Source organism: Micropterus salmoides, unplaced genomic scaffold (assembly GCF_014851395.1).
Source record: "Micropterus salmoides isolate LMB-PRFRI ecotype aquatic unplaced genomic scaffold, ASM1485139v1 Ms_hic_scaffold_10, whole genome shotgun sequence".
Classification (NCBI taxonomy): domain Eukaryota; kingdom Metazoa; phylum Chordata; class Actinopteri; order Centrarchiformes; family Centrarchidae; genus Micropterus; species Micropterus salmoides.
Window position 1 is genome coordinate 2,384,172 of NW_024040041.1, and position 25,796 is coordinate 2,409,967.

At 40.8% G+C, this 25,796-nt stretch overlaps 2 protein-coding genes across 5 annotated transcripts; one reads left to right on the forward strand and one right to left on the reverse strand.

Annotated features, from left to right (window-relative positions):
• Positions 1 to 400: 400 nt before the first annotated feature.
• Positions 401 to 7,061, reverse strand: zgc:86896 (uncharacterized protein LOC415190 homolog). 3 transcript variants are annotated; one of them, XM_038739461.1, is made up of 10 exons: positions 6,926 to 7,061; positions 6,193 to 6,320; positions 5,168 to 5,272; positions 4,217 to 4,439; positions 3,829 to 3,936; positions 3,049 to 3,255; positions 2,625 to 2,700; positions 2,110 to 2,300; positions 1,223 to 1,313; positions 401 to 579 (listed from the first exon to the last, which is right to left on the reverse strand). In XM_038739461.1, exons 2-10 carry the CDS (start codon positions 6,254 to 6,256, stop codon positions 574 to 576), a joined length of 1,071 nt encoding a protein of 356 aa, XP_038595389.1. In that variant the 5' UTR covers positions 6,257 to 6,320; positions 6,926 to 7,061; the 3' UTR covers positions 401 to 573. The 3 variants fall into 3 exon arrangements, with proteins under 3 accessions (XP_038595389.1, XP_038595388.1, XP_038595386.1); XM_038739460.1 differs by having other exon boundaries at positions 6,193 to 6,366; XM_038739458.1 differs by having other exon boundaries at positions 6,193 to 6,386; positions 6,926 to 7,059.
• A 629-nt stretch (positions 7,062 to 7,690) lies between these two features.
• Positions 7,691 to 18,766, forward strand: prkar1aa (protein kinase, cAMP-dependent, regulatory, type I, alpha (tissue specific extinguisher 1) a). Of its 2 annotated transcripts, none has more exons than XM_038739466.1 (11): positions 7,691 to 7,785; positions 10,012 to 10,199; positions 10,681 to 10,851; positions 11,619 to 11,710; positions 11,793 to 11,854; positions 11,939 to 11,985; positions 12,655 to 12,813; positions 12,907 to 12,967; positions 13,057 to 13,178; positions 14,607 to 14,688; positions 14,904 to 18,766. In XM_038739466.1, the coding sequence occupies exons 2-11, from the start codon at positions 10,026 to 10,028 to the stop codon at positions 15,074 to 15,076; spliced, it is 1,143 nt and encodes a 380-aa protein (XP_038595394.1). In that variant the 5' UTR covers positions 7,691 to 7,785; positions 10,012 to 10,025; the 3' UTR covers positions 15,077 to 18,766. The 2 variants fall into 2 exon arrangements, with proteins under 2 accessions (XP_038595394.1, XP_038595395.1); XM_038739467.1 differs by having other exon boundaries at positions 10,684 to 10,851.
• The last annotated feature ends 7,030 nt before the right edge of the window (positions 18,767 to 25,796 follow it).

Below are 25,796 nucleotides of genomic sequence, written 5' to 3' on the forward strand. Positions count from 1 at the left end.
GTCAAAGGGCCCCAAGAGTTGCTGTCTTCTATGGCAGGTATTGAATCCACAACCCCCCCCTGGGCGTTTCCCCCACCTTTATTCTAACAAGATTCCGGAGGAGGGCAGTAGCGAGAAGTGTGGCCAGGAGGGACGACGTCATCGGGTTTATTTTCTAAGCTTTGGAAAATTCCTGCAGAGGCACAGAAGACATTGTAAACCTACAGCAGTTTCCACAGCAGTTTCCATAGGCTCAGTAGGCCTCCCCATGACGGGGAATGATGATACTGATGTATGTTCGGTGCAAGTTGAGTAGTGACACAAAAAATAGTAATAACCTACAGAAATACATCATATTCAGTAGACAAGTGAGCGCAATTAATACACTGAATACAAGACACAAAAATGTGAAGAACAAGTCTTTGCGCTGCATTGTAAATATCCTCTTTATTGAATTCTATTGACAAATATCACAAAGCACATCAGTGGTTCTATATTTATGCACAGGGGTTTATTGGTTAGATTCCACAAAAGAGTGGTTGATAGGATATGATGGTTGGTTCACCTTGTGACACCTCAAGGACCTGTGGTGTCTCAGTGCTGCACAGTAAGAGTACAAACATGTTAGAATTGATCCTGCACCATGCTGTTTGAAGGCAGATAGAAGTAGATGCTGTTGCAGCTGATAGCTGAAACTGGGTGCAGACATTTAGTACTTTAATCAGTGTTTGCTTCAGAATGTTATCAGCATGAAAAGGCCTCTTCAATGACATTATTCATAAAACACATTTCACAACCATCACTCAAAAACCAAGTGTGAGAATTGTGTGTATGTACATTTTGACTCAACTACTTTTTCAGTGAGTGTGTGATTATGTTACACTGCACTTTCCTCCAATTGGGAAATCTGATAAATCTCTGTTCACCTTTAATAATGTATGATGACTGACTTGTGGTTGTAATCTCACAGAAGGTTAAATGTCAAAACGCATTTTCCATCACTGAGCGTGAACACTTTATTCTTGACACTGGACTGAAAGGTAGTTATTAACAGTAGTATTACTGGTGCGAAGTTGGTGCAGAGTATCCTTCTTCAATACAGTAAATAACCTCCATTAAAAATACTATGAAGGGTAAGCTTTAAGATGATAAATTAAAACACAACTGAGTAATTATCCTTAATGTCAAGTTACTAAATCACAGCTTCTCTTTTGTATTGAAGACAAGAGTTTGACACAGGTACCTTAAAATCCCAGATCACCATGGCTCCATCCAGACCCACACTGCTGTACTTCTCCACTTTGGCTTTCCCCCCAGATACAACACACAGCTGCCTGCAGGACACAACACAAGCACATGAGGCTTACAAAAGCTGAACTGGTTTTATACTGTTGTTAAGAAAAATAAACAGCCATAAGCAGCCATAGGTAGTCCAATGCAGAACTGTTGATTGTCGAGTAAGATAAGATAGCTTGGAACGTTTGTCGTAGTGCTGCTTGTCAGAGCATGGCTGTCCAGACACAAACAGATGTTCACATGTTGCAACAGAGACAAAGAATTTAAATCTGGCCACTAAAAGAATCATAGTGTTGTGCTAGTGTGTGTGCATACAGGCTGCGGATAGATGTTAGACAGAAGTGAAGCACTCAGACATTGTGACAGTAGCTTTTAACAGTGATTTCTGGAGACGACCAGAGCTCACCCAGAGTTTCACACTTGTACAGCTTAACATGAACAACAACAAGGCCACACAATCCTAAAAAGCTATAGTTTAAATAACAGAAACTCTTTATAAAAATATTTAATTGACATGTGGGTCCCGACTTGCATCAAACACATAAATATAGAGACAGACAATCACGCTGACTGGCTGATGATTTTTGGAGAATTCCCACATCAGCTTCGGAATATTAAGGATGAACTGTGCCTGAACCAGACGCTTTGCAGTTCATATTGGTGCCTTAACCTCTATGTCAACAGGGTGCCCCAACCTTTCCACCAAATTTTATTTCAAATCTGTCGACACACACTTCAAATATCCTGCTGAAAGCAGCTTTTTCCTCTTTTAAAGTAGCATTAGAACCTCTAGCAAGGAGGTTCACATACTATTTTAAAGGGAGGGGCCCTTACGTGATGCTGTTCTGGTGGAGGGTGTCCTGTTCGTTGATGTCCTCCTCTGTGGCCTTCTTGTCCAGATTACGGAAGTGTTGCATGGCTGACATGCTGCCCTTAGAGGTCTGCTTGGGGATGTCCAGCTTCTTCACAAACTCCAGAGTGCCTGGACGCTTATATGTGAACTGGTAGGGGCAGCAGTCATGACCCTAACAGAAAAGAGATTGAGGATAAATGTACAAAGAACCATATCAATATGAATCAAAACATTCATTAAGTTAAGCTGTGTCCTTAAAGCTGCATTTCTCAAGCCCAAGTAAGAGCAAGAGGTCCAAGGAGTCCTTCAGGGTTCAGTTTTCACATTGTAAATAGTAATTTGATCCATTGGTAAATAAAATGTTTAATTTTTAGATTTAAATTACTTGAATACTTAAATAAATACAGTGATCAATCATCTTCTTAAGAAACTAACTCATGCTTGGACTCGTTGAACACACACACACACACACACACACACAGCAGATGGTAGTTACCGCAGCAACAATCTCAGTGGGGCTGACATAGAGCACACTCAGCAGTGGCAGACGGTCGGTGGTCAGCTGGGTTACCCTGGATGGACAGAGGTCAGAAAGCTGGCGGTGATATAATGTCCATTGACACATGTAATATCAAATTAAGTACAGTAAATTAACACATATGGAACAAGAGTGTTAGCCTGTGAAAACTAGGAAAAGTTCAGGAACTGGAGGCATGAAGTGCTGCTGGCCTGGTGCGTTTCCCAAATAAGCTAATTCATGTTAGAAATGGAAATTACTGGCACATATCTAGCATTCAATCCATTTGTGACAGACACTTTGTTGAAATGAAGTAAAAGATACATAATCTGCGTTTTAACTGAATACTTATACTGATCACGCTGATCACTGACTGAATACGTGGCTTTAAAGCAGTACTCACTCCTTCCCCTGGGCGGCGTCAACCACAGTGATGCTGCTGTTGTGGGCCACCCAGGCCAACTGGTCTCCGCTGTGGGAGAAGGAGACGCTGTGCACCCAGCCTCCACAGTCTTTGTGTTCTAGCAGCACCTCCCCAAAAGGCATTTTGGCACCCCAGGCAGTTGGTCCGGGCTTGTCCTCTATGTCCTTGATGTAGGCTGAGAAAACCCTAGGAAGCACAGCATTGAGATCTGTTAGTCAGCTTTGGGACCCAACGTTGGGTTGCTTTATGTACTGATATTTTTTTATCTATTTGAAAAATACTGTCTTTAAATATATCACAATTTTTAAATAATAATTTTAGAGCTCCCTTTTGTGCTATAGTCTGACTCTTATTGTTATTATATACAAAAACATATAGATATATTTAATTATATTAAAATATTTGAATACTCCCTGTTATGTCCACTTAAAGGGGCTCCCAAATCCCAGGAGTCTTCCTCCTCCACACTAACAAAGAAAGGGCTTGCTAAAACTCAACTCTGGTAACTTTACTAAATGTCTTGGTATATTATTCAGACGTTGTCTTTCATTCAGAGGAGTGAAAGACATGTTGCCATATGCTTACCCCCATTCACTCTCTAACATGCAGTCCTCTTGGAAATTCAAATCTTAACTGTTTTGGTTGCTTATTGGCAATTACCCAGAGCTCCAAAGTGTAGTTTGCTTGCTGTCTGTTTGCAGAATTAGATCTCCAGTCTGCTTCCCCTCCTTTACATCACTGCTTTGGTAGTTGTCTCACCTGCAGTGGAAGTCTGCAGACCCAGCTGCCAGTAGGACATTGTTAGGATGCCAGTCCAGACTCAGGACTGTGGAGCAAATGGGCTTCTTGATGTGCTTACTCAGCCACCTGAAAGGGAGGGAAAATGGTCCATTTGAATTTGAATTTGAAACCTCCATTTGAATGTGCTTAGCAAATATAATGGCTATCTGTATATCAGCGAAGAGGCATATTGTGTCTACACTGTGTTGTTTGACTCTCTAATCATTTTCTCTGTTGACATATGGACATCTGTCATCATCCTTAGGCTTCAACACAATTAAGGACAATAATCTTGGCCTTCAGAACCAATACAAGTTTAAGTCTTGTGTACAAACCTTGAACAGTTCTGATCTGATGTATTGCTTACCAGTCGTTCTCTTTCTCAAAGTAGCAGACGGCGATGAGGCGCGCTCCACTGCCCAGGGCGAACTTGTTCTCCAGTGGTGACCACTTCACACAGGTAGCTGCACGGTTGATGCGCACCAGGACCAGGGTGGGCTTCCACACACCATCCTTCAGAGTCCACACATAGGCGTTGCGGTCAGAGGCGCACGTCACAATGCGGTTGGACTCAGGGGCCCAGTCAATGCCTGTGGACATAATTATGAATCAGTGAATGATGGAAGGCTTCCTGCTAGGAGATATATTCCACCTCTGCTTTCAAATCATATATTTTACTTGAGATGTCCAAATTTCACCAGTTCCATTAATTACAGAAAAAACAGAAAAGTGTGTACTAAATTGTGGGTTTTAATACCACCATGTGGCCACACAATTCAACTCAAACTATCATCGCTCTGTGTTTTGACGTGGGAGTCTTGCATCAGGATTACCCATACTCTGAGGTGTTTTTACAGTATAACCAAATCTAACCATGAGAACACTTCCAATTTGTTGCTTTGAACCTTTTCAACTTTCTCCCAATGAAACATGAATCCAGCGTTATTTGCATCTGACTAATTGTCTTTAAAAATAGGAATGTTACAATTACGAGTTCAACAATCAGGTCGTGTGATGACAACTGAGCAAATTCCAATCACTGATGAATACTGTAAGATGTAACTGAACCTAAGCCTATTTTAGGAAATCATTATCCCCAAGGTCAAAAAGGAACTTTCATTCTGAAAATGTCTATTTATGACATTACAAACAAATAGTTGACACACAGTGAACTTCAAGGCCAGGTCGGCCTCGCTAGGCCCAAGGGCAGTGGCCCATTGTGTATCTCTCATTTTCTAAGTTTCATGTTTTGCAGTAGGAAGTTGTCAAAGAACAGCCCAGCTCTCCTTCAGTTGCTGTCAGCTAATATAATCAGTACCTGTGATGCGTCCACTGTGCTCAGTCAGCTCATGGATCTTGACCCATTCTTTGCCTTTTTTCTCATAGATTGTCACCACATTGTTGTTAGGACTCACTGCAATCTCTGCAAGAGAAATATGTGTGCACAAACGTTAGGCACTGTAACCACATTATAATAGTAATATAAGAACACAGAAGTAGTATATAAGACAGGGAGAGGATCTTCATCTTATAAGCACGAAGGCGCTCAGTAAATGTCATGACTATTTGTGTGTTTGTGTGACGAACAGGTACAGGGTCACAAAATAGTCTGAATATCCAAAACAAAGTTGTGTCAATCTTGTTATCAGTTATTATGCAAAGTTATTAGTAGGAAGGTCATGTAAAGAGTTTAAAGAGGTCATATTCTGCTTTGTGTTTTTTTCCCTCTGCTTTATTGAGTTATCTACCTTTTTTGTGCATGTAATAGGTTTTCAAAGTGAAAAAGCCCAAAGTCCAGCCCAAAGGGAGTTCTCGCACCATGGCAATGAAACCATCTACTGTACAGATTCCAAAACCAAAGTCCACCACCCAACTAACTGACTAATACTGAAATAAAAAGCATAACATAATGCGTTTGTTTTCACACTGGAGTGTCACAAAACTGTATTTATTGGCAAACGGCAGCAGTGATACTGGGGTCATTCCTGCTTGGAGTATTAAGGCTGACATGACAATGACTGTAATGTCAAGTCCCAAACAGCAGAACACATCCTGCAACTGTCAGTCAGAAGTGCAGTCAGATGTATAAAGCAATGCTCTTTGAGTTCATTTCCTGTATTGATAATTAGATTCCCTGTGGTTCTCCAGGCAACATTAATGCAATTAGGGGAGGGAGAAAATGAATCTGCATTTTGCATTGCAAGTGTGGTTCCACCCTATGTTGAAACTACAAGTTATGGAGAAAGAATACAGGAATGTGACGTGCATACAGTAGGTATACATATGTATGTGTTACTCTATAAGGAAATGTAGCCAGGTTGGTATGTTTGCTGTTTCACCTACGGGTCCTGTCTTTGTTCCAGGTGTGGCAGGAGAGCGGCTCCAGGCCAAAACTGTAGAGCGACATGTCTGAACAGAGGCAGGAGAAGCTGCTGGAATGTAGCTGCTGTCACGGCTGGTCTGTAGATGTGCTGTTGCAGGTCCCAGGATAAGATCAGGGAGGAGGACAGGGAGGCACTTTGTAAAGAAACAGGATTCTTAAAGACAAAACACAGCTAATTTGTTGTATTTGAGTGAATTGGTGGTGTAAGTACTTCACACTATTATTTAATAAATTTACTGTGATGGATACTTGGAATATTTGTCAGACGAGTCAGCATGAGTTTAATGTCTGCAATAGCTTTCCCTTTAACTCATTGTTAGCTACATGAATTATGCCCCCAAGATAAGAGTATATGATTATCAGGTGTGGCACACACTCTGCAAACAACTGTTCCGTCTGTATTTTACTCTACCCTCTAACAAAAACCTGATCCTTACTTGAAGAAACAAGCCCTAGATTTTACATCTTTACCATAAGGCAGAGAATAGTTTGAACAGTTTGAAAGGCTTTAAGCCTAAGAAATTATACATAGTGGTACAAGCAACATCCATTAGATTAGCCATTAGAATGTCTGAAAGAGAATCCTACTTTTATGGACCAGATGGCAAGCATAAACCAGTTTTACATGCGATTGAACATCAGGCAAGCTGATTAGATGTAACAGAATCAGTGACAGCTCAGGTCATTCCTTACCTCTTTTGTATATTTGTGGTCAGGCTGAATTTGTGGTGGTGGTGAGAGGTGCAGGGCTGTATCCGTGGACTCTGGGCAGTCGACACGAATAAAGCTGTGCAGTGTGCCTGGAGAAGGAAGTGACTGTGGTATGGAGGGAAGGGAGTGAAAGAAGGGTGGGTGTGTCTACTAATTGCTGTTGAATAAGCATCTTGTCTGGAGCAAGTTTGATGTGAAAAACCACAATCTCTAGTTGGTCATCACGCAGCAGTCACCAATATATACACACCAATACATACAAAACAACCCAATATATATATATATATAATATATATATTTATGTAATTGCCTTTAAAGCCATCTGAATAAGTAAGTTATTCTACTTTGATTATAAAGCTTAAAGAAGGGACTAGGGCTGCAACAATTATCAATTAATCTTTCTGACATTAATCTAGTGACAAATGCCCAATGTAATCTTCCAGAGCCAAAGGTGATGTATTCAAATAGCTCTATCTAAGACCTAAAGATTTGAACTTACATTGAAAGTTCTGATTCTGATTCTGAAGTTGAGAGAAGCTGAAAATCCAGAAGCTTTGTATAGCTTGGTACTTGGTATTTCTGTTTGGAAAAGGGTTGAAACGATCAATTAATTATCTAAATAGATGATGATTCATTTTCTGTCAATCGGCTAATCAATTAACCGAGGAGAAAAGTTTGCGAATTAGTTTGTTTGAGAATTAGATTTTTTGTGAAAACAGGAAGTTTCTTAGTCCTGTCTACTATTTTTGAGGGGGCTTTTATTGTGAAAGAATCCAGGCGGAAGTGGTAGTTTTCTTCTGTAAAGAAGAAAAACAAGCAGAACACACGTCATTTCATATTTGGTGAGGATTTTTGTGTAGTTTATAATATGAATTGGTAGTTTTCACACATTTATTGATGCATTTGTTCAAAGCTTGACGCTTATTTTTGTATGCAAAGGTGTGTTTTCCAATTGTTTTGGTACGAGACTGAGGGTAGCTAACAGTTAGCTCGCTAAGCTAATTTAAGTGGTTGGGATTCAAGATGGCTAACGTTAATCACGACAAATCCTCCTAATAACAGTAACTTTAACTGTTCATTAGTTTCGCATTGGCTGTTTAATTTACAGCCAACATGCTGGTAGCGTTAGCTACGTAAGTTGCCTTGTTAACTTTACTGTAACGTTTACTTTCCGCAGAAACAAAATGTTAACATTACCCAAATGAAAATAACGTTAGCAAACTAACGTTATGGCTAACAGTTAGCTAACTGTTGTGCATTCCAGAACACTGTTTAGTAAGTTAACCTACGTTACATTTAGCTAATGTCAAGCTACTTATGAGCTGTAATGTTACTAAATGTCAGGGGAATACTGTAATAATACTGTAAAGTTACCTGTTACTACAACTGAAGTTAGTAACGTTAGTTAGTTTCTTTGCTGGTGTATATTTTTCATGAAAACAGCGGTGAACGATCCTGCTAACCATACTAAGGTTGACGCTAACACAATCAATATTAGCACAAAAATGCAAGTAAAAGTTTTAAATTCAGAATGTGAAGTTATTAAAGTGTCGCCATCATTTACTTAAATGTCAAAATGTACTCATTACTTAGTCATTATGTGGAACTTAAATCATTACTAATGCATTGATGTGTAAGATGCATTTTAATGTTACAGCTTAAACACAGTAATATTGTTGGTACCGGAGTATATGTAATTGCTGCAGAAAAATGTACATTCCACTGAGTTTGAATTTGTTGCTGGACCCCCTTGGACCCACTCAAAACATTGCCTTTGCTTTGTGTAAGCTCTGTGTTTCCATCAAGTACAGAGTACAATTTTTTAGATTGGCATATTTTGCAGCGGACATTTGTTTGGGGGTCAGACTATGAATAACCTAAATAACACCAAACCACTGGTGTGTGGGAGATGTTTTTATCAACAGTCATAATGCTTAATCATCATCCCAATCTTTTTTAGAGGAGGGTGGTATTGCTTTTCTTCTCTACTCTTTAGTGTGTGGGCCCTAGTTTCCACAGGAAACGGTGGAAGCTGTGTTCAATTTGAGCTCTCAGAAAGAAAGTTATTATTGTTTTATCACCCAGCAGTTGACCTTATCAATTCAAATAATGGCCCCAGTTACATTATTCAAGGCATGAATCTAAGTTGAGAAGCATTTACACAATTTCCATCTTGAGTGTAGTACGACATGCTCCATCCACATTTGTAGAGCCATTAGGATTTTTATCATTCAGAGAGGCTTTAAGATCCTGTTGTGTGACATTTATCTTTTAACCTGTAAGGAAAGCAGCGTGAAGCCACTGAAGCAAAGGTTTACATGACGTTCTCTTCTGATATTAATGGGAACAGAAAGTGAGAAAAGGCTGTGTCCACTTCATACTTGGCATGCAATTTGTAATTTTTGATAAGTAAACCTCCAAGTCCATAGGTAAAGTTGCATTTCAATTCTGTGGCTGTAACCTAACACAAAAATCACAGCTCGTAATGTACTTCAGTTTTGTGGTCACGGTTTGATATGTTTTCGTTACAGAACAGTGAACAACAAAAAAAACATTTTGGAAATTTGTGATTTATTTTGAAAAATGCAAAAAACATGTGAAGACAACATTGTAGCAGAGCTAAAACACATTATACATATGCTTAAATTCTGTATTCTCTATGACTGAGTACTGTTGTATGTCCGCAGCGATGAACACTTGTATTGCATTAGTTTTTAATTTGATTCGGAATCTGCAGTGAGGAGAACACTATCAGCGAACTGTTTGACACTCATTTTCACTGTATTGAACCAGGAAACCGACACAGCATGAGCCTGACTAACTTGGCTAACCAGGCTAAGCTGACTAGCACGCTGCAACTGTCTTCTACCCACACGTGCAAAACTGTTTTGCACGTGTGGGTAGAAGACATGAACTATTTTGACTTTCTAATCAGATGCAGAGTAGGACAGCTCTTAGTGGAATGACAGTGGGGAAAAAATCAAGCAGCTCAACAGTCTGCACCTGCAGTGGATGGCAGGAAACAGCTTCCTGATTTGCCCATGTGTTTCCCTCTCATCTCCTTCCAGGTCACAAGGTAAAGATGGCATCAAGCAGTGCGAGCAGTGAGGAGGAGCAGAGCCTCAGAGAGTGTGAGCAGTATGTCCAGAAACACAACATCCAGCAACTGCTCAAGGACTGTATCATCCAGCTGTGCACGGCCCGGCCTGACCGGCCTATGGCCTTCCTCAGGGACTACTTTGAAAGACTGGAAAAGGTAGGTGCTGATACACTAGACAGCAAAGACTCTTGTCGGCATACCTTTTACATTATAAAGATTAATTTGATTTACTGTTAATTTAAAATAAAACAATGTATTAAAGCTCGGGTAGGCAACGTTGGAGAAACCAGCAGGGTACAGTTATATTCTGAAAGTATCTAACCTCCCTTCAGACCTCCCTCCAAAGCCACTCCTCCAAATCGTGTGTTCATGCTCGGTGAGTGCACGGGGAGGCATGCAGGCAGGCAGATAGGCCAGCCAGTCATTTCATTTGGACTAAAATACATGATTGGCCTGCTTCCTATTTTTGTGGCCTAGCCTTTGTTTTATTGATTGCTGTCAGGACGTAAAGAGAGTGTCAACAAAAGATGCTTCAGAAATAAACTGCCTATCCTAGCTTTAATACAGTCTTCATTCACATTTTCTGTACATTATTCTTTGAGTGTCTCTGGTGTGGTTTTGTGTTCCTGTTGTCCAGCAGGAGGAGGCCCAGCAGGTGGCTTTGCAGCAGAAATCTAGCTCACGGTCAGACTCCCGTGAAGATGAAGTTTCTCCACCCATGAACCCTGTGGTGAGGGGTCGGAACCGGAGAGGAGCCATCAGTGCAGAGGTGTACACAGAGGAAGACGCTGCCTCCTATGTCAGAAAGGTCAGTGGTGATAACGTCAGTGTTTTCATTCACACACCTTCATGCCGTCCTTAAAGCTGCACAAATCAATATTTTTATACTATCAACTGATAAAATGTGTAATGTGAGAGGAGGTGTGTATAGTGATGAACCCACAGAGAAACTCTGCAGTAACCCTCGGCTCTACTGACTATTTCAGCCCGTTTTAGCTTATTTCTTGGTTTTCTGGCTCTGAAACTCATCATCATCATCGTACGCGACCTGCTTAGCAGCAAACAGCAGACAGACACTGCTCACAGACATAGTTCTTTTACTTCATCCCCTTTTGATTATTATAACATCCTCTTCACTTGCCTCAGCACAGCATCCCTGGATCGTCCACAAGTGGTCCAAAATGTTGCTGCTAAGCTTTTGACCAGGTCCTCCAAAAGGACTGATGTGACACCGATCTTGGTTTCTATTCGCTGGCTCCCCATCAAATTCAGAATTCAGTCAGAGGTTCTTGTGATGCCACGTAGAGCACCACATGGCCAGGGGTCCCATTTATAAAACTGTATGTAGAAAAGTTGCATATGTACAAAACACAGGAAGTGCATCCGCAAAAAAATATTCTGATTTAATGCCACATTGTTGTGTAACAGCTGAGAGGGTCATTAAAGGACACAAACCTTCCATTTGACTTGTGATCATAGCAATATTGATTTGATTCAAGAGTATTTCAGTCTTAATCTTTACTGAAATATAACAGAAGACTCTAAACAAGCAAATATAATATTTTTTAACCCAAGGTCATCCCAAAAGACTACAAGTCCATGGCTGCCCTGGCCAAAGCCATGGAGAAGAATGTGCTGTTTGCCCACTTGGATGACAATGAGAGGAGGTAATGGCACAAATCAGTGTGGTAGTTTAACAATCCTTTTCAAAGCATTTCATGCTAATGAGCTTATGTTCTGCCCCTACAGCGACATTTTTGATGCAATGTTTTCTGTCAACTACATTGCTGGAGAAACGGTCATCCAACAAGGTGAGTTTTAACACCACTTTATACAGAGATTGTTGCTTTCTTCTGTTTATTCATTCATGCAACTCTGTGTTGCTCTTGTTCCAGGTGATGAGGGAGACAACTTCTATGTTATTGACCAGGGAGAGATGGACGTAAGATCTCCTTCTTATCTTTTTGTCTAGTTTTGAACTTCAGAAAACATCTGCTAGTGTTTCTAGAATTTGAAGTGTCGTCTCTCTCTTTACTTCTGTAGCTAGATGTGCTTTAGAGATTGAGTGGAGGAAACATTAAAGGATAGCTGATGAGACTGAAACCTCTAATACCAACAAAGAATTGATACTACTAAGAACTAAGAGCCTGATCTACTGTAACTTTGTGCACCATTGGTTCCCACAGGTGCTGTGTAATGGAAGTTTAACCATATCATTTCAGGCAATTAGTCTTGTTGGGCAAAAGCCAGGTCAGCAGATAGGCAGGCACTGCTGTCGGGATGTAAAGAGAATTTTAACGAATAGAACAAAAATGCTTCAGAAGTAAATTGCCTCTCACAGCTTCAAATGATTTGTTACACAAGTCATATATGTGATTATTCAGTACCATATAAGGTTGGGCAAAATAAAGTAAAAGATTTTTTTTTTTTTTTTGGGTCCCAAAACAGCATACTCTTGCTAATTTAGTTTAGACTGGTATGAGACTTTGCCCTCCTCCCAGACTAGCATCAGTTTGTCACATTGTAGCTATAATGGATATGAAAATGTGTCCCTTGCCATGTCATTAGACACCTGGCCAATCACAGGTTTTGTCTCTCTGTCTCCTTCTAGGTTTATGTGAACAATGAATGGGTGACCAGCATTGGTGAGGGAGGCAGTTTTGGGGAGCTGGCTCTGATCTATGGGACCCCTCGTGCAGCAACTGTCCGGGCCAAGTCCAATGTCAAGCTGTGGGGCATCGACAGAGACAGCTACAGAAGAATACTGATGGTAAGCTGTGAGGTGGCTTGTTGTTGTTTTTAATGTAAAACAGTATTATAATCAGGTTGTTATATCAACTGTCACAATTACATTTTGTTTTAGGGGAGCACTTTGAGAAAACGCAAGATGTATGAGGAGTTCCTCAGCAAGGTGTCCATTTTAGGTGAGAACATCAGTTGTTCCTCATCGTATTGACTGATTTTGTTTTTAAACAAAGGCTGTTGTGTTTACCTGACTGTTGCTCCTGAACAGAGTCTCTGGATAAGTGGGAGCGTCTGACAGTGGCTGATGCCTTGGAGACGGTGCAGTTTGAGGATGGCCAGAAAATTGTTGTGCAAGGAGAGCCTGGTGACGAGTTCTTCATCATCCTGGAGGTACCTCCACCTTCTGCAAACACTAGTCAACCCAAACTGGTTGAGATAGGACTTCTGCTTCAGCTCCCAGCATTCTGTGATGTGGTATCTCCTGTCGCTATCAGTTTAGCCCCTACATCTTCGTTCTACCCAGAAAGCAGTTGTTTTCTGTTAGTTTTCTGTCATCGCTATCCAAATGAGAAACCAGAATTGAAGGAGCCTCCATGTCACATACAGGGTTTGCACGGTCATGAAAACCTGACAAATTAAATGGAAAGTAGTTACATTACTATTTTAATGCATTTATAAGAAATATTTGTCTTAGGGGGCTTTCACACCTGAAAGTCCGCACCAAGGTCCGAATCAAAGTTCATGTTTGATACATTTTGATACATTTGTTATTTTTGCTTTGGTTTCACACTGCAATTCTGCGACCGCACTAAAGGACTTTACATGACACACTTGCGTCCTGTCGTCATCATCTTTGATAAGAATGAATGAATAAAAAAATGAGCATATGCGTATTTGCCACCACTATAATGTTATAATTATGGCATTACTACCTGCAGCACCAACTATACTGAAGGCTAGTAGCAACCAAACCATGGTTCAGTTTGATCCGGACCGAGACTAGCTCTTTTCATCGGACCAAATTTCATCTGTTTGGTCCGGACTGTGGTCCAGGGGAGGTTTCACATCTCTATTTTTGCTTCGGACCAAAAGTCTGAAAGTCCTGACCAAGCGAGCTAGATGTGAAAGCCCCCTTAAACTATGAACTGTGTACTTTTTAAATTAGCAGTGTTTGAGAAGGCATGCAAGGAAGAAGACACTGGCTCACGTACATTGGGGGGAAAAAAGTAATGAACGCGTCAACATTTTGTTCAGTAAACATTTCCAATGAGGCTATTCACATGGAAGTTTCACCAGACTTTGGAAACTCAAGAAATCCACACATATAAAGATATCCAAACATAAAAGACCAAAAAATTAAGTTATGTGCAATAAAGTGGAATGACACAGGAAAAAAGACCATTCACATTGTTAACCCATCCAACACAGGACAGATATTATATGCATATCACTTTGGTGCAAGACTATCAGAAAACTGCTTTAATGAAAAAAGGTAACTCCAGCATCACTTTCTGGAAATGATTCAAAAACTGCATTGCTGGTATGAACAGTATAATGCAGTGTGTTATTTTGGAGAAAAGAGAGAGATCCATTGTATACATACATAGCCTAAAACTGCAGAGATATTATTTATAAGCCTTATCGGCCCTACTTTTGAGTCACGCATTCTTCCATTAACATGATAACAGCTACAGTGGATCTTTTCTGGAGAGACCAGGGTGCATAATCATAATCTGCATGTTGGATCTGGATTTTCTGAAAATTGCTGTTGATTTTTTTGTGGAGGTGTAGTTCAAAATGTCTTTGTTGTGCTTCCAGGGGACAGCAGCGGTGCTTCAGAGGCGGTCAGAGGATGAGGAATTTGTGGAGGTTGGCAGACTTGGACCCTCAGATTACTTTGGTAAGTCAGGCAAACATAAGAGCTTGACAGATCCGTCATATACAGCACAACCACTTATAAGTGAGTGACCAGATAGCTGCTGAGATTGTCTTGCTAGAATGAGATCCATGGTGTGGATTTGACCAGCTAAAGATATCCCAAATATGTAAAATAACAAAGCAAGACACCATCAGTGTGAACCTTGTATGATTGGTTGTCTTTCCTATGTCTCCCAGGTGAGATTGCCTTGTTGATGAACCGGCCCCGGGCTGCCACTGTTGTTGCATGTGGACCCCTCAAGTGTGTCAAACTGGACCGGCCGAGGTTTGAGCGAGTCCTGGGTCCCTGCTCTGACATCCTGAAGAGAAACATTGAGCAGTACAACAGCTTTGTTTCCCTCTCTGTCTGAGCTCGGCACTCGGACCTTCCTTTTCTCTACTGCAGGGCTTTATTTTCCTACTTCTTCTGTCTTTCACGTATGTTACAGCACCCACATGACCCACATGACCCTTCACAAGATCACTTTAATACATCAGCTTGTCATCGTTTTTTATTTCTTATTTATTTTATTCTCTGTATATGTACTCAGGAGATAGGATTTGTTTTGTGTGAATGGAAGAGTTTTGATGTCAGACACAGTTCAGAGGGTTGCTTCACCACCTGAAGTTATAATCCCAATACAAATAGCTGAAATATAATGTAGTGGATGCCTGCCTGACTCTGCGATCACACTGTGATCACTGTAAGTTCAGAGGTTACATTATATAGTACTGAGAGCTTCACAACAAGATGTGTAAAGATTGTGTCAAATCTCTGTAGTTCTAGAGCATGACAGGCTGATAAATGGATCATTAAAAATGGAATATTTATATAAAATTATACAAAAGACATTCATACAGACATGATATGAAGCATTATATTGTCAAAATGAAACTCGTGTAGATGAAATAGCTAGAGTCAAAAGAGGACAGGATATTCATAGTTTAAATGAATTTGTTCCATAGTGGAAAAATGACCAACCCAAAAATACTCATTATCAGACAGTGTGAATGCACAATGTCAGAGAGGCTGTGACGGATGGTTTCATGCTGACCGGGTAAGGCTTTGTGTTTTTGAAGCAGTACGCCAAGTTTTGTCTGTGTGTGCTGCTGCTCTTTTCTATTTGTGGAGATGTTTTAGCCATGCTAGCAGCAGGATTCTGGGGATGGAAGTGTCGGTCATCTGGACCACAGCTTTGGACTGTACTGAAATATCTTAGCCATAAAATATGGTCGTCCATTTCCCCATCGGAAAGATTTGTAATCACTTTGGTGACCCTCAAACTTTCCTTCTGGTACCATCATCTGGTTCAAATTTCAATTTATACTTCATGCTAATTAGTAAATGTTAGCATGCTAACACGCTAAACTATGCTGGTAAATGGTGGTAGCACACTGGAGTTAGCACTTAGCTCACAGCACCGCTGTGCCCAAGTAAAGCCTCACAGCTAGCATGGCTTAGACTGTTTTTGGGGGGTTTGTTGTTTTTTTCATTGGTTGTCCTGGTTTTCCTTGTATACACATCTTTCTTAAAGGGTTGCCTTGACAGTGATGTACTTACTTTCCCTGTATCTCATCACACAGTGTGACAGAAGTAGCTGCACCAGCCATATATGATTTTACCATGAAAAGAAATTATATAAAAAAACAAAACAAAGATAGTAAATGCACAATTTATTTCCAATTAAACTTTACATTTTGGTAATTTTATGGTTTTCCTTACCCATTGCTAAATGTAAATTGAGCTTTCAGTTTGAAGACCTCCATTTGAACTTTTCTGTTTAATGTTTCAGGTTCTTAAATTTCACTGAAAGCTTGACTGAATTTCACTTTTGTATTTACTGCTTTTTAAATATTTAATCGATAATAGAGTAAATAAGAACAACTACATTTTCTCTTTCTCTTCCTTCTGTTTAAATATAATTATATTTCTGGGTGAAATTACTAACTTTGATTTAGTTGGCAGTGTAGGTATCCCTTTAACTCATCTTATCTTCACAGCTCTGCTACAAATCTATATATTACCATTAAATGACTATTTTTTGTAATATACAAAATGATATAATCAAAGAGAAAATGTTTATATACTGTTAAGTTCACGGTTTCATGTACTTCTGATCCTGTCATTTGAAGGGAGTGCAGAAATGGTACCTGTTGAAAGATCAGACTTTGTGCAGTAAATATGGAAGACAGACGGCATCACAACCAAGCTGGTGCCAAATATGATGCTGGACTTTCCATATATTAGTCTTAATAAGGAACTTAAAAAGACAGTGTTTTGGGGGTTTGCATTAGTCCATGGACAAACAGTTTGATGCCCCCCACCCCTTTTACTTGATTAGCAATTGAGAGGGACTTCAAAAGTGCTTATTTCTGCACACCCTATTGATGTAGTAACTGGTGATAATTATATTTTTTAAATCCCGTACTGATAAACACACTACTTGCATGAATCAAATCAAACAATGGCCTTTTCATAAACAGCTAGTGTTGTATTAATGATGCACTTCAGTCATTTAGTATAGCACTTCGATAAAGCTGGAGGACTTAAAAAAAAAAAAGGATTTAAAAAAGAATTTTCAAAATCTCAGCAGCAGAGCTGATCACCTGACTCCCGAATGTATGTTAAGCTCCCAAAATACTGGATCCTACGTTTCCCACAATGCAACTCCTTTTGTTTGAATCCCCTGTGCCTTGTCAACACACAGCTTTTAAAAGTCCATGTTCCCAATTTGTAAGACAGATGTCTCCCAGCCCAAGGTAACTGAAAACCCCTGGTGACATCACTATGACATCATCAAGGTTTCTTTTTCTCAGACTTGAGAAGCTTTTTCTTAATCTCATCATGAACTCCACATGATGAGTAAACTGATCTTAATGTGTAAAATGTGTTGGTAGTCTTTAATGAATTATCTGTTTGTAATCAAGCAAACGTGTCTGTTACATCACAGGTATGTGACAGCCATTAAATTAGCACTGGTCCATTCCAGCAATAGGCAGTAAGGCTGTCAATACTGAGTATTGGAGTTTTTGTACCAATACCAAAACAATGTTTTTTCTGATACCTTTCAGAAATATAAACACATTTTTTACAAAATCCTTATGGGTTGTCAAATGTGACATGATGTCCAAACAGAAACTGCTGTACAAGAATTTTATGCTAAATTTGAATAGTCTAAAATGTATCTTCAATCAAGTTGATGAAGTGATGTTCAAGCAAACTTTTGTCCACCCATAATCACTCACTGTTTAATGGCTCTGATCTGTATGTTTTTCTAAGATGTCTTAATTCAGTAGTGTTACATGATTTGCCATCTAAACAGTATGGTGTCCTCTAGGCTTGTTAATGTAATTTTTTTTCAGCTGTGTCTTATTTACAGTATTTCTGACACACTAGATGGTCAAAATCTAAATCAGCCAGAGCTGAGAAACTGAGTGTGAATATGTGGAGACGTCTCCACTCAGAAACCTGGCTTGTTGTTTATTTTCCTAGTTACACTGCTCACTGTACGCCACTCAGTCAGACCATCAGTGTTTGTAGAACTAAAAAAGCAGAAGCCTGCAGTGAGTCTCTACAGAGGACCATTCTTTTCTGTAGTTTTTGTGCCTTTCCTCAGATTGATTGGAATGATTGTGCTTAAAGGTCCAGTGTGTAAGGTTTGGGGGGGGGATCTATTGACAGAAATTGAATATAATGAAATGAAAATTTGTTTTCATTCCTATATAATCAGCTGAAATATCTACAGAGGGAGCGGGTCCTCTTCCACAGAGTCCCTCATGTTGCACTGCCGTGCTTCTTTTGCAGCGCAGAACAGACAAACCAAACACTGGCTCTAGAGAGGGCCTTTTGCATTTTCTTTAGAGTTAGGGGCCACCCTAGGTTTTCTTACATGCTTGGAACAGCAAGGTGAGGAGAATGGGTTTCAGTTGGTTACCTCACCTACTCACCGCTAGATGCCACTAAATCCTGCACACTGGTCTTTTAAATGTTGGTGCGTTTTAGATTTCTGTGTAGGACGTCCTTGCAGCAGTGCAAGCAATAAAGAGAACAGTCTTTTCAATGTGTGTCTTTGCTTGTTGTTGCCCCGACCTCTAGAGTGGTATTCAGATGTAGTTTGACTACCTTATTATACATTTCCTTGTTCTGCTACTTTCTACTTCAATCCCTCTGCAGTTCAGAGGAAGTGTGCTTTGTGCTTCACTAGATTTATTTGCTGTTCCATAACTGCAAATTCACTGATCATAACTTCACATGCATTCACTTTGAATGATTTCTGGTTCTTTTCAACAAGTTTAAGTTTTCGCACAACTATCACAAAGACAACATGGCCTGCTCTCAGCTTTTACAAATATTGTTCCTGATGAAGATTCATTTGGTACAGAACCTTTTGTATAAATATATATAGATATAGATAGATTGCTTTATTGTCACACATGCACAAGTACACAGTGAAATTTATTTCTATTGGAGCAAACCTCCGGCCGCAGCTATATTCAGCGCCGCCACTCGCTTTCCAGAAAAGAATTAATGCAGATAGAAAGATAGGGGGGGGTATGGTGTGGGTAAGATAATGAGTCTGTGTTTGTGAAGTATGAGGCTTCAGACTGACTGTTGCGCAGGAGAAGATAGGAAGGCCAGCTGCAAGTTGTTTTCCAGCTCGGGTGAAGGAGGGGAGGGGGAGGGAAGGGGCACTAAGACAATAATTTTAATTCCAATTTAGGTTGATTCTGTAACATTTATCCGGATCAGTGTCCTTCAATCGCTCTCATCCTCAGCGTCATACGTGCATCCAGTTCATGTGGTGATTTCGACATTTCTTCTAATTTCATTGTCAGACCAGTGCTTACTCTCAGCAGCTCACCAGACTGGGCCCCGATGGTGTCAATCCTCCTCTGCGCTTCCACAGACCAGTCTGAGATGTTACGAAACAGTTCACAGTTCTGATCAGCCCTTTGATGTAAAACCTTCACTCCATTTAAGCACTCTTTAAGTTCCCCAGACAGCTTTTGGGTAAATTTGCTGGCGGCTGTCTTACCAATTTTACGATATATTAGGGAGATTCCAAGCCCGATAATCAGGAAGCCCACTAGCAAAATTCCAATTATCCATAAATCTGTCCTCCACAGATAAAAGGTCTCCCACGAGTCGCGAGCGTAGCCTGCAGCGAATGTTCCACTGGGACAGTTCGGATCACCCGGTGAAGCACGTCTCTGGGTGAAAGTCTTGTCAGTAGCGCTGAGTGACCAGTTGATTTATTCCATTTTGATGGTTTCAGGAGAACAGCAGGCAGGTGGTCAAAAGAGAAAAGTTTCCACACGACCAAAGTAGACAAGCCAAGATAAGAGGGGAGAGTAGGAAAAGCACGACTGCTCTCTACAGTAGCAGGAAGAGGAAGGATATAGAGAATATACACATGTCAAAAGAGACACTCCAGGTTGGTTCATGTCATTTTCATTTTAGGTTTGAGCAGGAAAAACAGCAGGCCAGCGAGAAGCATAACCAGCTGTGGGCCTGACTCAGTTTAGAAAGCATTTGAGGACAAAGAGAAAAAAACTAGCACAAGAACGAGACAGCAATAAACAATAAGGTACAAGGTACATTTATTTGCCATTTTACAACAGGGTTGTATAATGAGATAAAGTGTGTAGTTTCCTTTATGCTCACAAAACAAACGTTATCCACAACCATGAATAAATATGAATGCTGTTTGGGCTCCTTCTTCCTTTAGTCTTCTGTCAAGGGACCGAGGGTGTCTGATGTTAACGGTGTGGTTAACCTCACTTCTCCTATCCTACTACTCTCTTAATTATTTCTTTGTTTCTTTATAAAGAATTTATACAGTTTAACACATGGGTTATTCAGTTCCTCAGACACCTCCCATATTTTATGAATAAACATGAAACAGTATTACACAGGCTCATAGATGGCAATCATGTTCCACATCTGTTGTGGACATTATGACACATGTATGCACAGCAAATGAAATAGTAAAATTAAGTCACTATGTTAATGTCAGCACATGTCAGCATTTCTCGGATCACAGGAATGTGATTGCTTTCTCCCCCGCTGAGAGGGAGGGGGGAGAAAAAAGAATTATTCCATACTTTCTCAAGCGAGTCTGTATGCATGTATTCAATTCAATTAAGTTCACTTTTATTTATATAAGTGCTGATTCATAACAGAAGTTATATCATTGCACTTTTCATAGAGGAGGTCTAGACCGTACTCTTTGTTAATATTATTAAGAGAGACCCAACACTTCCAACCATGAGCAAGCACTTGGCCACACAGGCAAGAAAGAACTCCCTTTTAGGAGGTAGAAACTTTGAGCTGAACCATGAGTCAGGGAGGGCTGCCTCGACTGTTTAGGGGGGTTAGAGCGTTAGGGTTAGAAGTACTGTGTGCACGAACAAGGGGAGTTGCAATGCCATATAAGACCCACTAGATGGCACCAGAGACCACTCATATACATACATCCATGTAACTGAGCTCTACTAACCATCTGGGCTTCCACAGGCAGCCTGGTTATTTTTAACCCCTCTGGATGTGAAGGTAACACCAAAGCCAAAGTGACACATTAATTAGATATATTTGCATTTAATTTATGGGACAGTGCTCTGCTAACAGAAATGTGTGTTTTGTCATGGTGTCATCACGTGTGCGTGATACGGCACCATCATCGCAATGTCGGCCACTCTTTTTGGGCAGTTTTGGCAATGCTGAGTTCTTTAAAACAGACACTGTAGCGCCTGAGTCAACCAAAAACACAACTTTATGACCTGCCATGTTTAAAACTAACTCTGGCACACTCTTTAATTTGTTTTATGGCAATCATTATTCTATCATAGTCTGTTTGAGGTGGTGACTCACCCAGTGTCAGGCAGGCAGGTCCGTCACCAGTCCTCCAGCTCTCAGTCTGCCTTGAAACATGGCATGTTGTTGTCCTTCTTGTTCGGACAATCTCTACACACCAATGTCCAGTTTTGCTGCAGTTGTGACAAACATATGGGTCATATGTCTGTGAAGATTCTCAGTCATCCAGGTCATAGTTATCCAAAGAAGTTTAAAATCAAGGGCAACTGGACTTGGTTGAAGATACTGGAAGACGTTTCGTCCCTCATCCAAAGGACTTCTTCAGTTCTGACTGACTGGCAGGGAAACTCAGCTATTTAACCTCAGTGGGGTCGTTTGCCAGGATCTTCGTTACTGCTGGTTCGTTCCTGGTTGCTGTAACGACAGTCATTACGGTCATTAGGACTATCCGAGGCCAAGACTGAACGATCATCGTTGGTATCTTCACCTGAGGCCAATAGGTTACGTTTGTTGAGTTTCCTGGGAAGTGATGAAAGGACAGCATTGGAAGTGGGGGATAAGTGGTGGCGTAGACCCCCTCCCCTGTTCAATGACGGCTTCTCCACCCTGGTGTAGATGCTTCCTTGACACCTCTTTCAAACCATCCATCTTCTCTGTCTAAAATGTGCACCATCTGAGGACCACCAGGTGCACATTTTAGACAGAGAAGATGGCTTGTCACTTTGCAGGAAATACACCAAATAGCTGAGTTTCCCTGCCAGTCAGTCAGAACTGAAGAAGTCCTTTGGATGAGGGACGAAACGTCTTCCAGTATCTTCAACCAAGTCCAGTGGCCCTTGATTTTAACCTTCGTTGGATATGGGTCATAAGAGCCTTGCTGTGTTTTCCTCTTCCCCCTTTACTTCGTCCCCAGCCTGGCCCTCTGTGCTGTCCGTCTTTCGTCCTGTGAGAGCTTGGTACATGGTCAGTTAAGCATCATCCAGTTTCTTTTGGCTGCAATTTTTCTTACTTTGTTCTCTGTCTTTGTGTTGATCTTCTGCATGACATCTAATATGGTCTACTATATAGGGCTGCGATAGATTTGCACACACTTCACCTCACGTCAGGCTGCTATGAAGGTCAAAGCGACGGCCAGGGGTACTAGGAAAGCAGTGTATGATTCTGTTTGGCCTTCGAGACACAGCAGTAATGTGAACCAAGTTCATACAGGTTGGGAAAGCAGCTCTTTTTACTGTGCATTGCTATATTTGCTGTAATTGACGTGTGTCAGTCTGCTTTCTCGTACGGCTGGAGTGAAGAATGCAGATATTTTGTTGTTGTGTTGTCATGTTTGAGCATTCAGCTCTGTTAGTTCAGTTATTGTGGGCCTATATTCTTTGACAAACTGCTCCAACTGTGCACCGAAGCGGTCGTGGTTGTCAGTTGAGCTGGTCACACAAGCCGTGCCCTCAACAATGTCCTGTTCTGACCATGGTCTGAATACCAATGCTGGACTTCCTTGTCCTAGAGCTTCCATCATTGGCATTTCAATATCTGGGAATCTGGAGAGAGAGCCACTGTTTTACCTTCCCTTCTAAGATGATCAGCAGCCTTATAAATCCCCTGCAGTTATATCAGGATCTTTTGTGCTCTGCGCCAGTAAAACTCATATAAGGTCAAATCTGATTGGAATTAAGGCAATAATGTGATCATGACCTTGATCTTCAACACAAGATGACGTGTCGGTTTTATACAGTTACATAAGTCTGCCTGTTAGCCCTCAGGCACACTGCTGTGTGTGTGTGTGTGTGTGTGTGTGTCAGTGTGGTCATTCATCTCCCCTATCACTTATATTCCAGAGTTTCAGTAGTGTTCATTGGCCCGTGTCTTGTCTTTTTCTCTGTGTCTCTGTGTCTCTCTTTCCACATCTCCCTGTTCTTTCATCTCTGTCCAGCCATCCCTCATTACCACCATTAGACAGATATATGGAGTGGACAGGTGGGGAGGATGAAGACGTTTAAATTCAGCCGATGAAGGAATTGAAAGAGGCGGCTGACCTGTTTCCTGACAACAATAAAAGTGTGCTCCATTCATCTTTAGTGTCCTTCATCTCTTTCTATCGTTCTCTCTTGTACTGACCTCCACTTCTCTTCCTCTCTTCATTCTCTGTTTGTCAGTGAGTCTATTCATACATGAAAATAAACAAGTGTCCCTGCTTACAGACACACACAAAGGTCTGCTTTTCATTCAAATAACCTCACTGGAATTACATAAGCAAAGTGCCATGAGCTCAGTCTATTTATACATCTCTTTATTTATCTACGAATGTGTGTGTGTGTGTGTGTGTGTGTGTGTGTGTGTATGGGGGAGGGATGGTCCCCAGAGGACGAATCCTTAAGACTTTTGTGACCCCCCTGATACTTCATCTAGTTCCATCAGCAGGTCGGAGTTTTCACTTATCCTGTGAAATATGGCAACATCTACTGGATAGATTGGCACAAACCTGCACAGACAGGGTGTGAGGGTAGTACTGTGAGCCTAAGACTTGGCTTAACTTGACATTCAGGGATCCCAGACAATGAATTTTACTTATTTTATTGATCACATTTTGAGTGAAACGTTTTGATTGGGATAATTTCCCACTAAGTTTCCACTTTATAAAAGTTTTTCTGTGAACTGGCTGGTCCTCCTGTTTATTTTTCAACCCCTCAATGACTTTTTTCTTTTACTGCATTTTATCAGCTCAGAGTGAAATTTGACTTTTGTGCGAAAATGGAAGAAAACTTTTGATTCAAATGAATATGTAATTCCCCACCTCCCTGTGTAATGTTAATCTGAATGGGGCATTTGTCGTGTTTTCACTTAACTTTTCTATTCTGCATTATCAGGCAGAGCGCCTCTTCAATCTTTTTTCTTAGAAGGACACAGCCGTGGACTGCTGCAAAAGGGAGAGTTAGCAGCAAACCTCCCCAACAACTGATGTGCAACTGGACAACCAATTTGCACCACTGCTGTTACTGCCCTGGATCTCCATCTCATCTCCATCCTCACACAGCAGGGTGAAATACTTTCTGAAGAATATGGTCTCTGACTTGGCAGAAAGATTCCTGCATATCATGGCTGCACATCCAACTGTGAAAAATATCACACCAATGATGTTGTGAATCAACAGTCTGAAGTGTTGAAACAGGACTTTATTGAATGGTTGAGCATAGTCAGCTCTCTGAATGCGGAGGTGTTAATTAGTGGCTCTCCACCAATTACAAGAGGAGATTCAGCAGATTGTTGGTACTGAACACATGGCTCTCTACTGCATGTACCGTCCATTCGGTGCACTTTATTGACCATTTCAACTTTTTCTGTGTTTGCAGACACCTTTTAAGGCATATGGACTTGGCCTTAATAAGTCAGGAGTAAAAATGTTCAGTCCTAACCTACCTAACCTTACTTCCTATGCCACTGTTTCCTCTGCCAAGGACAAGAGGAATCAAAAAAAGGAGAGGATATAACATTTTCTCTCCACACCCACCCTCTCTTTTGTCTACTAAATGAGCTTGTAGATCATTTAAATGATAAAATTGCACATGTTATAGATGCCATTGCACTCACTAAGGTGAAGGTGGTCTCTGGTAAGAAAAGATCTCCCTGAAGAAATGCAGCGCTGGTAAGAGAAGATGCTTTGTTTACTACTTTCAACAGGCTAATCAAACCTCTTGTGTCTTTTGCCTCTGAACTTTCATCTTCCAGGGCTTGCAATGAATTTGTCTGTTTCACTGACAAAATTCAAACAATTAGACAGGCAGTCAGTGCCTCCATATCAGGTACAGGATATGTGTTGTCCCTGTGTCCACTTAAAATCAATCCAAATAGCATGACACAATGTGATCCTTTCAACCACAAAAACCTGGAGGCCATGATACAACATCTGAAACCCTCCTCCTGCTGCCTTGATATTCTGCCAACAGGTTTTTTCAAAAATGTTTCTTACTGCATGGCCTCAGATCTTCTACAAATTGTCAGCACGTCTCTTCTCTCAGGTTTCTTAACACAGGCCCTGAAAATTGCAGTCATCAAGCTACTCTTAAAGGGGCTATATGTAGTTTTTCAATGAAATTACTTTTACTTCCTTTTTGTCAGTGGCCAGTGATGCAGGGCAGGGACAGCCAGCACTTATATAACTTTAGCACTGATCCACCGCTGTTTGCTTCGTTTGATTTAGATTAATTGTGGTCTCCAGCATCTCTTACGTGACCCACATAATATACAATGATGCAACATAACGGCGCAGGACAACAACA